The sequence below is a fragment of the Branchiostoma lanceolatum genome, chromosome 10 (genome assembly GCF_035083965.1).
Source record: "Branchiostoma lanceolatum isolate klBraLanc5 chromosome 10, klBraLanc5.hap2, whole genome shotgun sequence".
In the NCBI taxonomy this organism is placed as follows: domain Eukaryota; kingdom Metazoa; phylum Chordata; class Leptocardii; order Amphioxiformes; family Branchiostomatidae; genus Branchiostoma; species Branchiostoma lanceolatum.
In genome coordinates this window covers 19,425,864-19,439,729 of record NC_089731.1, presented here as the reverse complement: position 1 = coordinate 19,439,729, position 13,866 = coordinate 19,425,864, and the positions used below count along the sequence as shown (strand labels likewise).

Below are 13,866 nucleotides of genomic sequence, written 5' to 3'. Positions count from 1 at the left end.
AAATTTTCTTTCTGTTGAGTAAATAAATGCCTGCCCATAACAAGATGCTGTGTCATTGCATCCTGTTATTGATGATATAATCAAACAAAACATTTCTATTGTTGCTATATAAATTGCAATCTACAATAAAGTGGACTTCATCTTCTACCTTATTTAAGTTACAAAATTGACAAATTGTTTGCTCCAGAGGTGTCTGATTGTGCCTTCCTGATTCGATATGCAGTTTGTGACAGCTGATTCGTAGTTTTGTGATGGTGGTTCTCTGTCGTTCGTTTGGGATTTTGAGGTATTTTTCTTCGTTTTAAGTGTATTTGAATAGGTCTATATGAGCGCAGTTTGTTCTTTGCGTGATTACTCTTGTTGTCATTATGAAGTTCGCGTAGGAATGTCTGGAAGTAAATGTCCTTTAAACGTTGTTGAATAGAGGGAATGGTTGGAAGCATTTTTGAGGCAATTGAATGGGGAGACTGCCAAACAAAAGCATAACCGCATTCCTCTAAAGCTTTTAGCACACCAGATGCCCAACATTTACTACCTGATCTATCTAATTCTAATTAACATAAGAGTGCCTGAAGACTCAGTCAGCACATTAGGTTATTGGCTTGCATCAACATGATTTTTGAAACCTTCCTTCATCAAGGGCTTTAGATGGTGGTACCAGTGTTTTTCCCTGTCCTTTTGCTCCATGTTTTTCCCTGTCCTTTTGCTCCATATTTTTTTCTGGGGGAAAATCAGAGGGCCAACCAGTAAGACTGGTTTTGCATTATTGCGACGAATAAAACTGGTTTTGTGTCATTGACAACAACGTTGTCATCAATGAAGCAAAACCAAGTCTTACTCATAGTGAACTTGATAACGCTAAGATTTTTCTGTTGTGAGGTAGAAGCATAGGGTATCCTGTCTGGTCTGATCTGGTCTGTCAGAATTGCTGCCAGTGTTGGAAATACAGACTGTTTAAAGACATGGAACTACAGCAGCCAGAATTTCTCTGAAAAACAAAATGAACTACACGTATAGAGAGAAGGGCTGAATCTTTGGAAATCACGGAAGTTGCAGAAGAGAAAAGCTGCATACCTATGTAAGAAAAGCACTGTTCTGTGGGACAATAAATATCTCTGTTTTCTTCAATCAGGTGTTCTGGCTGGGCACGACAACCGTGTGAGCTGCTTGGGCGTGACAGACGATGGAATGGCAGTAGCGACTGGTTCCTGGGACAGCTTCCTGAAAATCTGGAACTAGGGAGTCACCATGCTACCCCCCCTCTTCAAATCCCTGCCTTGAGATTTCCATATCCGCCAAGAGTCTGTTGAGAGCCTCTAGAGTTGGCCAAATCACAACTTTCTTGGTGGAAAGCCAGCCAAACAAGTCCTTGAGACCGTAGCATAGTAGAGAGGGACCTGTCCTTATCTGTTGTCGTTAGCATGTATGTAGCGCGCAAGTGTGCAAGACTCAAAAGTGTCTCCCTCCCCTTCCCCTGAATGTCAGATGTGTGTTCCCACATGTAAGGACTTTGATTTCGTTTGGGACCAAGGCTAGGTTGTAAGAAGCTTTTTCCAGAATTGCAGGATGTACCCGTTGGAATGTGTAATAGAAATGGCAGGAGAAAATTTGTATTTAGCTGAATTGCATCCAAAAGTGCATCTGATGCCAATATGATGGAGACAATTGTATCCAGTACAAAGGTGTAAAGTAATGCATTGCCATGCCAAGAGAGAAAAATCCATTAACGTTAGTTCCTGTGCCCTGGTTTAATTACTATACGTATAGCTTTTACTGAACTCTAATGGATTTCGATGGAGGACAAAAGGGTTGTCCATGTTACTGTGGAGATTTTGCACTTAACAACTGCACTGCATCAGAGGGAGGAACTTGAACTATTTATTGTGTAACTTCTCTCCACAATTGTTTGTGAACCCATGGTTTCCCAAGCCAGTGTGAGTAAGCTACAACTCGTGTCTGTGGCAATGCTACAGTCCGTGCATGTGTCTGGTGTACAGAATAAGTTTTTTTCCACTCAAGCTAATCGAAAATTTCCTTTTTACTTTGCTTGTACCATGAACTGCCATTCCAGTAGACACTGCTCTGTGTATGAAAGGCAGAAAAAGATAATTAATCAGCAAGGAAAACACCAATTTCCACACCAATCTCAAGAATTTGGTATATACTGTCTAGAGTGTATTTGGCTTGTAGTAGTTTATTCATTCCTGAGGATTCGATTTGTGCATCTAAAAGCAGTAGATAGCATGACAAATCTCCCTTTTCTGTGATTACAATTACTACTCTAATTCCTAATGGATGTATACTACCGGCTTAAGTAGAGTCGTAAAAGAATATGGATTCTTGCAGATCTATTGTATATGTCGCATGTAGGATATTTTGTATATGTGCCTGTGGAAAGTCCTGTTTAAGGAGCATCTTTGCGTTTTGAAGATGTATGCACCATTCCTCTTCTGTTCACCTTTGACTCCTTATTATCATTAATAACGTGTATTTAAAAAAAGAAAATACAAAGCATGGAAAATATGTCTGTAATCAGTGATGATTTTTTTCATCAGTGTTTTGAAGAAATGACCTTATTTACGAAAAAGCCAATTTTACTGGAGGACTGGATTGTGAGATGATGTATAACTGGAGGGTATTTGTATTGTGTAATTTGACATGTTCAATAAAAGCCAGGTCGTCTTTGAATGAGGATGTTACTCAATTTAGAAGTGGGGAGCCCGTCTTGGTATGTAGGCAAAAAGTGATTGGCTGAATAGTCCTCAGTGGCTACAACACAGAAGTGCAGACATGGGAAGAGAATTTTTAAACAAGTTTTAACTGTAATTTCCAACACAAGAATTGGACTTACCCAAATTTTCGACCGTACGACATCGGTCTTTGTCAAGGAGTGATCCATCCACCGCTGGGATGACGTCACGTTATGCAGATAGCACACGTGACTCCGTGAGTAGTGGATCGTAAGTAACGTGGGTAAGTCCAATTCTTGTGTTGGAAATTACAGTTAAAACTTGTTTAAGAACGATTTCTACCAACACAGATGAACTTTCAAGCTATGGGAAGAGAAGTTAACTTGACAGCCATTGGATGAGAATACTCCAGTTATATTTGTTCTCAAAATCACTGCGGTTTTTTTCTGATTTCAAAAGAAACTCTGGACCATGTCATTACCATTCGGGATTTGAATCAACCCAAAATGCTCCTGGTGAAGAATGTATTTATTCTATTTGAAATTATAACCAGCCTTGGTTCTTAGTTTTATGGCCCCTGTGGTAGCATTTAGGTCCATCAAACATTGCCTGTAGTGTTTATATTTTCTCCAGCCTACTCCATTTCATAAGAATCCAGAAACCGAGATATTATATTGGTGGGGCCTATTGATAGTCATTTCGATTCAGAAGTTGATATACAATGTACTAAAACTGCAAGCATCCTATGTGTACTGTACCAGATGGTCAGACATGTGTTAGCTTGGAAGGAGTCCTGCAGTCAGGCCTCTCGTGATTTGCCCCCATTCAACCCAGAACACCAGCGAAAGGCCGAAGTCCACCGACAAGCAGGAGCTCTGCTTCAAACTGGCTAGTAATTTAGGATACAAAACAGTAGCAAGGGTATTTCACTCACATGAACTGATGAAGACGTCATCGTGTCAGACACTTCTGGTAAGTCGGACGCGAGAGCAGGCCTGCAGTACAGTAACTACTGTACCATCACCAAATGAGGAAACAACATTATCAGGGTGGAGTGCTAGTGAGGATAGTCCTGTTAAGTGCCTTTCCCGAGGGCACAACACCAAGGGCATGTTTTTGACTGCCCCTCGCACTACCATATGTGTGGGACTATCGTCCTGTAAGGGATTTGGACCTCAGGATTGTGGGTCTGACATCCAAACCGTTCTGCCAGCACGACGCCTCTGGGAGGTGCAGGACGGTAGTCCCACACACATGGTAGTGCGAGGGGCAGTCAAGAAGTAATGTAACTGGTTTCATAACAGGATCGTATTTCATCAAATGAGTTGAAATTTGGCACAATTTTAAAGACATATCTTCTTGAGACTGACAAATCTCAATTTGTTCAAATTTTCATGAGTGACAGTTGATTTCAAGATGACCACACCCTTGAAAGTCGTGTCTTTTTTCTGCATCATACGTTTCACTCCCGATGCGTAACCATTAGGGGTCCGGACCTGTACCTGATTATAGTAGTATAGCAGTACATCATAATTTGGAGAGCGAGACACAAGTAAAGGTGTCTGTGAGTCCTACAAATTACGTTCAAATTGTATATTAGAATGATATGATAATTCTCGGTGCACACTAACGTGCAAAAGAAACGAAGATGTAACTAGAAAGGCAACATTTGCGGGAGCAAATGCAACATGTTTCGCCCATTTCCCTCCCCATGCAAAAAGCGACCTTGGCATAGAGGCTAACGTTTGTTGTATGTCTGCAATGTTGGTATTTGAATGAATAATTGAATTGAAGACCAGTCAGAAATGGATCTCTCCCAATTTGAAACCCTATGCATGGATGGGCTCTTCTAGGCACACGTATTCATACTGGACCATTAAAAACCACCTTCACCAAAAAAACTGGACCTTTTTGATAATCAACCAAGCCCAAAATTGAATTTTTTAAATGTCCCCCTCATACAATGATGGACTCTTCCAGTGGTGTGTGGACCAACACATGTCATGCAAATTTCAGAATGTAAACCAAAACTAGAATCTTGCTGAAGATGTAGATTTCTTCTGTGGAAGAATTTCCGCAATCCGAGAGTCCAGACGATTTTTCATTACGCAGCGAACAGTTCTTCGAACCAACTTAGGTTTTGCAAAAGTTTCACAAATTTCTGCTAAATGTACCGCAAATTTCTGGTCCGTATTTCGTGACCTGTACTGTAACACTGACACATACCACCATTTAAAAAAAAATTGCTGAAGAAAGGATACACAACCATCTCCCTCCAAATGTCCCCCCGTTCAATAATTACGCGCCAGCCTTAAGGTCGTGTTGTTCGTTTGTAAATGTTCGAGCTTCTACTTGAGAAGTAACAGACAGTCGCCGCGTATCTTCAGCCAAATTACCATTGTTTTGAGTGTTGTACAGTCGCTGACGTATTGTTCGTTTATACTGGTACGCTATGTAGGCCCTACTCAAGCTATTTTACGCATTTTCAGCACGCCCGCCGCCAGCACGTTGCACATATTTTTGACCGTGTTTGCACCGCCGTGGACGTAGCTTTACCAACTAATACCATCGACACTTCGCCAGTTCAACAAAACACCTCAGTCAGTGTGCACTCGTTCAAACCTTACTGCAGTTGAATGCCATGCAAAGCTACCAGTCTTCAAGGAGGTTGTAACTACATGTATATATGCGCCAAAAATAATTACTCAAGCAACTGGATAACGTTTTGAAACAGTCAGACGTTTCAGACAGCATCCACTGTCTTTCGTCAGTGACTAACGATAGGACTGAGAACACCAGTTTTTATACCAAAACTCTGAATAGGTATGTTAATGAGGTTAAGACAATTTAGGATGTCTTGAAGTAGTCTTTAAAAGAAGATTAATTCAAGACAAAGTTTTGTGCCAATAGTTCAATTAGCTACTGTTGATTTTAGTACAGTAACTTCAGTACTTTCAACGGCATGGTACGCCATGTTGTCTTTGTTTACAGCGTGACAAATGTGAGTCAAAATCGCACCAAGAGACGCCTCAATGGTCGCTATGAAAAACACCAAGTAGGCAATGCTGGAGTTCTCCTTATTACCTTAATCAACGACTCCAACTCATACGACAATGTTTGGAAGAGGGAACTACTTGATATTTATCCTAGTTGGTTTCGTATTAAAAGAGTAAATTATGTTTACTTCAAGTAAATGTAGGACCGATAATGCAATATGGCGCTGGCATGACACTGTTGATATATGCAAAAAGGCGACCAACAAAACTTCGCCATCAAGCGGACTATCTGGTACCACAAACAAAACAAGTTGCAGACGATTGTGTGTGGAGAAATATTCGGCTTTTTTAAACAAGTGCCAGTGGTTGCGATGAAAATACTATTTTTTTTAGTACAACGCTACTCCACTCATTTTGTTTAATGGGCTATCGATCAGCGCCGATATTCAAGACTTCCCCGCGGCCCGATAGTGTAGACATGTAACGCAAGGGTTTACGCATGGAGGTTGAAAATTCTTAGGTTTACGTCATTTTTAGCCAAAAACTTTAAACAATTACTCAAAGCAAGGGCCTCCTTGCTCAAGGTAAATTTTACGCACTTCACAACTCTCTATTGTTATTGTTTATGTTATTGTCAACGTCCCGACACGGGATGTTTCCTAAGGTGGGAAACTTTGGACACTTTGTGTGCACTATTGTGCGCACTGGTGTCCAATCTTGGTGACACAGGGGTAGAAAATTCGTGTACATAGCGAGGAAATGTCAGGGTTCACCATAGTGTCAGTTGGTCTAGGGACGACCGAGCTGTGTCGATTGGAAGATTTGACAGGAGAAAGAAACATTACGAATACAGTATGTTGCGCCCAACAGTATATTGGGCTCAACATAACAAAATATGCAACCTTTTATTCAAGGTAACTTCAATCTCACAAAAGACATTCAGAGCAAACTTGTCCTTAGAGTACAATGTAGTTGACATCTAGACATTATGACCAACAAATAATCCTACTTAAGACGCTTAACAGCATTCAGCAGTTCTTAGCATTTGCTAGTTTATCATAATAAAACTATAACAAAAAGCAAGTAAAATATGCTGACTATTGTTACACAAGAAGGAAACAAATATCGGTTAACTGATTTGCGGTTTGTTTGGGTGTCTTCGGGTATAAATTTACTTGAGTGCAAGTGTATGCATGTGTCGGATCACTAACGTCATGTTTGGAACGATATAATTTCCCAGAATAACGAATAACCCAGAACTTGTACTTTATTTCATTTTAAAATGTACAATAAGTTCATGATAAAAGATATCAATGTAATTATGTACATCATCATCGGCCTCCTTCCGTCTGAACAGACGATGGCACGCGCCCTCTCCTGGAACAGGTTCTCCGGTGGCTGTGCAGTCCGATCCGCGAGTGGCAGTCCCTGCTGCAGCCCTCACAGATAAACGTTGTAGCGTGTTGAGCTGTTTGTGTCTTTTGTTTTTCTCTCTTTTCCTTTTGTAGTCTGTCACGATCCTCATCGGCCCTTTTCACCCCCGTTTTAACAGTGGATCTCCACAAGGTGCGGCTTAGGGCGATGCTCTCCCAGGACTCAATGTCAATGTATGCTGCCCTAAAGTCCCTCTTGCAGGCGTCCTTGTATCGCAGGTGAGGGCGGCCCTTCTTCCGGGTTCCACACTCAAGTTGACCATACAGTAGGTCCTTTGGTATGCGGTCACGGTCCATGCGGCGTACATGGCCTAGCCATCTCAGGCGACGCTCACTGAGAGTTGCGTACATACTCCTGGATCTTGACCTCCTGAGGACTTCGGAGTTTGTGACCCTGTCCATCCAGGTAATGCCCAGGATCCTTCGTAGGCACCTCATGTGGAAAGCGTTGAGTTTGGCTTCTTGTGCCGCGTAAGTTGTCCAGGTCTCGCTTCCATACAGAAGAGTGCCAAGGACACAGGCCTCGTACACCCTGAGCTTTGTTTGTACGGACAGATTTTTGTTTTCCCAGACTCTGAGTTTGAGTTTGGACATTACAGAAGCTGCTCTGCCGATTCTGGTGTTGATTTCTGTGTCAAGGGACAGGTTGTGGGTTACTGTCGATCCAAGGTAGGTAAACTTGTCGACTACAACAAGCCTGGAGCCGTTGACTGTTATGAGAGGGGGGCGTGGTGCATTTTGAGCCATAACCACAGTTTTCTTTATACTGATGGTTAATGAGAACTCATGGCATGCACTTGAAAAGCAATCTAGGAGGCGCTGAAGGCCTTGTTCTGAGTGACTAGCTAGTGCTGCGTCGTCAGCGAAAAGGAGCTCCCTAAGTAGGACACGGATTGTCTTGGTTTTTGCACGTAGGCGAGCCAGGTTGAATAGCTTGCCATCGTGACGGGTATGGATGTAGACACCGTCATCTGAGGACCGGAAAGCATAGCTCAGAAGTAGAGAAAAGAAGATGCCAAAGAGCGTTGGAGCGAGCACGCAGCCCTGTTTGACTCCACTGAGGACTGGGAACGACTCTGACGTATTTCCCTCAAAGCTGACCGTACTCCTCATGTTGTCATGGAATGACCTGATTATATTCAGTAGCTTTGGAGGACACCCAATCCTTTCGAGAAGCCTAAACAGACCACTGCGACTAACCAGGTCAAAAGCTTTGGTGAGATCCACAAAAGCCAGGTAGAGGGGTTGATTTTGCTCCCGGCACTTTTCCTGCAGTTGCCTCACTGAGAAAACCATGTCGATGGTAGAACGCCCGGCTCTGAATCCGCACTGTGTTTCTGGATAAACACGGTCGGCTAACACCTGCAGTCTGGACAGAACCACGCGAGCGAAAACCTTGCCAACAATACTGAGGAGGGAGATACCGCGATAGTTGTCACAGACGCTCCTGTCGCCCTTGTTTTTGAAAAGTGTTACTATTTTAGCATCCCTCATGTCCTGAGGTACCGAACCCTCCTTCCAACATAAGCAAAGAAGTTCTTGGAGATGTGGGAGGAGTGCTGGTTTCCCTTGTTTGATTACCTCTGGTGGGATGGCATCGTTTCCTGGGGCTTTTCCACAAGCGAGGGCATCGATAGCCTTCTCTAGCTCTGCTACAGTAGGTTCTGTGTCTAACTCTTCCAGGACTGACAGTGCTGGGATACTGTTTATGGCCTCCTCTGACACTGTATTCTCAGTAGAATACAGTTCCAGGTAATGCTCGACCCATCTCTCCATTTGCTTTTGAGGGTCAGTGATGGTTGTGCCACACTTGGTTTTCAATGGAGCTGTTTTCTTCAGGTTTGGGCCAGTGGCCTGTTTGATACCTTCGTACATTGCTCTGACATTTCCGGTCTGAGATGCCCATTCGATTGAAGAACACAGTTGTAGCCAGAAATTGTTTGCACACCTCCTGGCTAGCTCTTGGCATTTCGCCCTGCACGTCCTAAGAGAGAGTAGGTTTTGCTGGGTGGGGTCCTCCTTCCACCTGATAAGTGCTTCTCGTTTGGACTGGGTTGCAGGCTCCATGAGCTGGAGGTTGGCTTCATACCAGTCTACATTACGCCTTTCCTTTCTCCCGTAGGCAGTGATTGCTGACTTATGGATGGCGGTGCTAAGTTGCCGCCAGCGTGATTCAGCAGAGACACCATCTTCTGCGGAGTGAAGGTTGCCAATAAGGGAGTTAAACTTGCTTGTGCAAGCTGGGTCTGTCGCACGGGCAGTGTTAATCCTTGGGAGACCCCTTGGCCTCGCATGGTGGTATATCCTCCTACCTTGGAGCACTATCTTGCTGATAACAAGTGAGTGATCAGAATCACAGTCAGCACTGTGGTAGCTACGTGTGTTGTGCACAGTTTGAAGGCATTTTCTTTTTGTTAAAACTAAGTCAAGTTGATGCCATTTATGTGATCGGGGATGCATCCAGGAGACTCTATGCTTTTTCTTATTTGGGAAGTAGGTGTTGGTGATACATAAGTTTCTTGCACAGCATAGCTCTAGGAGTCTTTGGCCATTTTCATTTATTTTGCCTATGCCATGATGACCGATGCAGGCTGGCCAAACATCATGCTCTGCACCAACCCTGGCATTAAAGTCCCCAAGAAGATATACATCCTCTGTTTGAGGTATTTGAGTGATAAGTTCATCCAGCTCACTGTAGAACCAGTCCTTGGACTCCTTTGAGGAGCTAAGCGTAGGGGCATAGACGGACACAAGGTTTACTGGACCATTGGTGAGGTTTAGGCGAAGGCAAAGCAACCGTTCGTTTCCACCTGTGGGTGGTACTACCGAAGGTAGAAGTGATGTCCTAACTGCAAACCCAACTCCATGTTCCCGTCTGTCCTCTTTGTCTTTCCCTTTCCAAAAGAAGGTGTACTGGCTCTCTTGCAATGAACCGCTTTCTGCAAGTCTGGTCTCTTGGAGAGCAGCAACATCTACATTTAGCCTTGCAAGTTCAGCATCTATGACAGCTGTTTTACGTTTATCATCAATCTGTTGTAGGTCATCAGATAGACCAGACAACATGGTCCTAACATTCCAGCTTGCAATGCGAAGTGCTGGAGACTTCTTTTTGCTTGTGTTGTCGGGTATGCCATTTAACAGTCCGCTTTTCAAGTGCGGGCGTTGCACTCTAAGCTCCTTACACCCCAAGAAGCAGCAGGCCGTGACGGATCAACACCTAATTGGCTGGGGGCTGCCCAGCTTAAGGCGGGCGGTAGTTGATCGGTGGAGCGCGAAGACTCCTCCCACCGACGAAGTCAGCCCGTGGCGTCCGACTCTACGCCAATTGAGATAGGACTTATAACCCGTATCTGCTAACTCCCGTGTTGTGACTTTGGTACTGTAATTCCCAAAGATGGAGTGACCTCTCCATGGTGGCGCGAAAGCCTGGGCGGGTTTATGGAGGCCCTGGGTTGCCCGAGCGACAAGGCCCCCCTCTCGACCGCACCGGTGTGGTCCAGAGGAAAGCTAGGCAGTACGTCTGGCACCGGTTTGGTTGCAGGAGTTGTCGGAGAGACTGGCTAACAGCCATGCCTAACCGCCTACGGGGCTCCACTCCGAGTTTTCTGTCAGGGTTGTTTCCCTTAGCCTTACACTATCCCTAGCACACACAAGGCAGTGAGACTATTTAACCCATAGTTGGGGGTTTGGAATCAGGGTTTTCCTTCCCCTAGACGGACTGCCTTCCGAGGCAGTCCGTTTATCTGTAAACGGCTGTGTGATGCGTCTAGTGTGTAGGCGTAGCGTTAGTGTGCTTGCCACCTCTCGCTTTCAGCCTTCACCGCTGGCTAGCGGAGCTGCCTTCAGCACCGCGAAAAGAGAGCCGAGCGCGTAAGTCTCTCCTGCCAGTACATAGCCTCTCCACAGCAAGTCCTATGCAGTGCCTCCTCGTGGCTACAGATGGTAACTGGGCACCGTAAGGCCCCAGGCTAAACTGCAGGGAGCTCGGAGGAGGTCTGGCCCCCAGACATGCGGCATGCATGGCCCACCGGCGTGTGGACACGCCCTGATGCCCATGAACCAGACCCCCTGCTATGGGTAAATAGCACGGGTAGATGGAGCTCGTCAGCCTCGGAAGGCAATTATGTACATAACACGCAGTAAAATATACAATTTGAAAAAGCACCATTGAATCATCAGCACTGGTAATTAAGTGAAATAGAAGTTCATAACAGCTATGCCTGTGGCAAGATTCTATCTAAAATGTATTATTATGACTACCAAATGTCAAACAAGTATTCAAACCAGTTAACCGCTACCTCATATCTATTATACTGGTTTCCACATTTACAACATTTCTTGCTTATTTTCCTTGATAATTTTGCTAAAATTCCCATATTTTTGTGCCGAGCGACGTCACTTTCCACGTCCGTGTTTTCTGTGAAAACTTCTGAATGAAGTCGATACTGAACAATGGAGCATTTGCCAAAGGATCGCTGATTTTGGTGGAGTATACCGATAAACAGTCAAACCTGTCTAAGCTACCTGCATACTAAGTATCATATTGACAGCCCTATAATTTTCCAATCAGATGAGATATGGTGTTTTGCATTAATTATGCAAATTAGGAATTTATTTGCATAATTGGTACCTGTTGATGATCCACTTTCCATAAACTACATACGTTACGTATATTTGAGTCTGATAATGGAAAACACTGCAAATATAGATTTTCCTCATTAGTTATGCAAATTAAGTCCTAATTAGCATAATTTGCACTTCATTGTGTACATCTCTGTCTAAGCTACCTGTATACTAAATATCATGGAAATCCATCGTTCCTTTGTTCGGTTATTCTCATTAGAAGATTTTCACGATAACGCACCTGCAGTTCCAGAGAAAGCTGCTAGAGGACCCAAACCCACACCACGTCTTCATTACACCACAAGCTATCTAACACTAAAAAATCAAGACGACAGCACGTCCAGGTCAAAAGATACAAAAATGGAATTTCTGCTGCAGTACCAAGGTCACATACCAGGGGGCCCAAAATCGACCTTGAATTTCGGCTTCACAACACCCGCCCACATACCAAATATCATTGTAATCCATCAAGAGTTTCTTGAGTTATGCTGACTACAGTAGTCCGGAAGCACAAACAGACAGACAAACAGACAAACAAACAGACAGGCAGACACACAGACACACCCAAAACAATATCTTCATTTTTCATGGAGATGATAAGTTATACTTTTTCTTTCACCTGAACAAAAGAAGTCCTGAAAGTAGCACGCCTGTTTTGCGCCACTGAGGATGTGTAGTACCTTAAATAGGACCATACAAGAGTTCCGCGACCTTGTATCTCCATGAACAATTCTGTTCATGCAAATGACTTATACATTTGCATAATCTATGCTTGGTCATAAACATCTTTATCTAACTTATACATGTTGCAATATTGACAGTCCTATAATTTTCCAATTAAATGAATTATGATGTTTGTGCATAACTTATGCAAATTAGGAAATTATTTGCATAATTGCTATCTGTTGATGCTCCACTTTCCATAAACTGCATAGTGACGTTACATGTATTTGAGTCTGATAATGGAAAACACTGCAAATATTGATTCTCCTCATTAGCTATGCAAATTAAGTCCCAATTGGCATAATTTGCACTTCATCGTGTATACCTCTACCTAAGCTGCCTGTATACTAAATATCATGGAAATCCGTTTTCCCTTTGTTCAGTTATTCTCCTTAGAAGATTTTCACAAAAACACCCCTGCAGATCCAGAGGAAGCTGCTAGGGGGTCCAAACCTACAACACTTCTTTGTTACATCACAAGCTATCTGTCACCAAAAAATCAAGACCATAGCACGTCCAGGTCAAAAGATACAAAAATTGAAGTTCTGCTGCAGTACCAAGGTCACATACCAGGGGGCCCAAAATCGACCTTGACTTTCGGCTTCACAACACCTGCTCACATACCAAATATCATCATAATCCATCGAGAGGTCCTTGAGTTATGCTGACTCCAGTAGTCCGGAAACACAAACAGACAGACAGACAAACAGACAGACAAACAAACAGACACACAGACACACCCAAAACAATATCTCCATTTTTCATGGAGATAACAAACACACAAACTAAGCGAAAACGTCAACCTCCTGTACGACTGATAATGTAGTGCGAATGTGTTGTGTTTTAAAGACTGGATGCGACAGACAATTGCTGTAAGATTGCAAGAAGCTATTCTTAATCGAATCCGTACATCCAGTGTTTAGTGTTGAAAAGATGGTGGTTTTGTATTTATAAACGCGTCCGATTTTGCTGTTTGATGCCAAAAACGTATATTGCCGAAAAAAGGCTATGTGCCCAAATGATGTTTTAAAGGAAAGCTACACAAAACATTGAAAATCCTTCTATGCTATGCTTAATATATTCCAAAGTCAAATTCTACTTCAAGTTGTTTCACATAAGTCCGTCATAGTTCTGGGATTTTCCACAGTTTGCAACTTATGCCGTGCTGACGCCTTCTCGCCTGATAATTGAATTATATGACGTCAGTGTTTCAAATTTTTCACCTGATGATTAAATTTTAGAACACTGACGTCATATAATTCAATTATCAGGCGAGAAGGCGTCAGCACGGCATAAGTTGCAAACTGTGAAAAATCCCAGAACTATGACGGACTTAGTCTGGGCCCTGGCGGAACGCCTGTTTCCGAACACCCCCTCCTTGCAAAATGGACCAATCTTACA

The 13,866-nt window shown here is 43.3% G+C and overlaps 1 protein-coding gene across 1 annotated transcript in view; it reads left to right on the top strand.

The window, feature by feature from the left end:
• Positions 1-2,688, top strand: part of LOC136443967 (guanine nucleotide-binding protein subunit beta-1) — a 30,587-nt gene extending 27,899 nt beyond the window's left edge. The window contains exon 9 of the mRNA XM_066441356.1: positions 1,133-2,688. Within this exon, the coding sequence (XP_066297453.1) occupies positions 1,133-1,239 (107 nt within the window). The 3' untranslated portion in view covers positions 1,240-2,688. The remainder of the gene's footprint in view (positions 1-1,132) is intronic.
• The last annotated feature ends 11,178 nt before the right edge of the window (positions 2,689-13,866 follow it).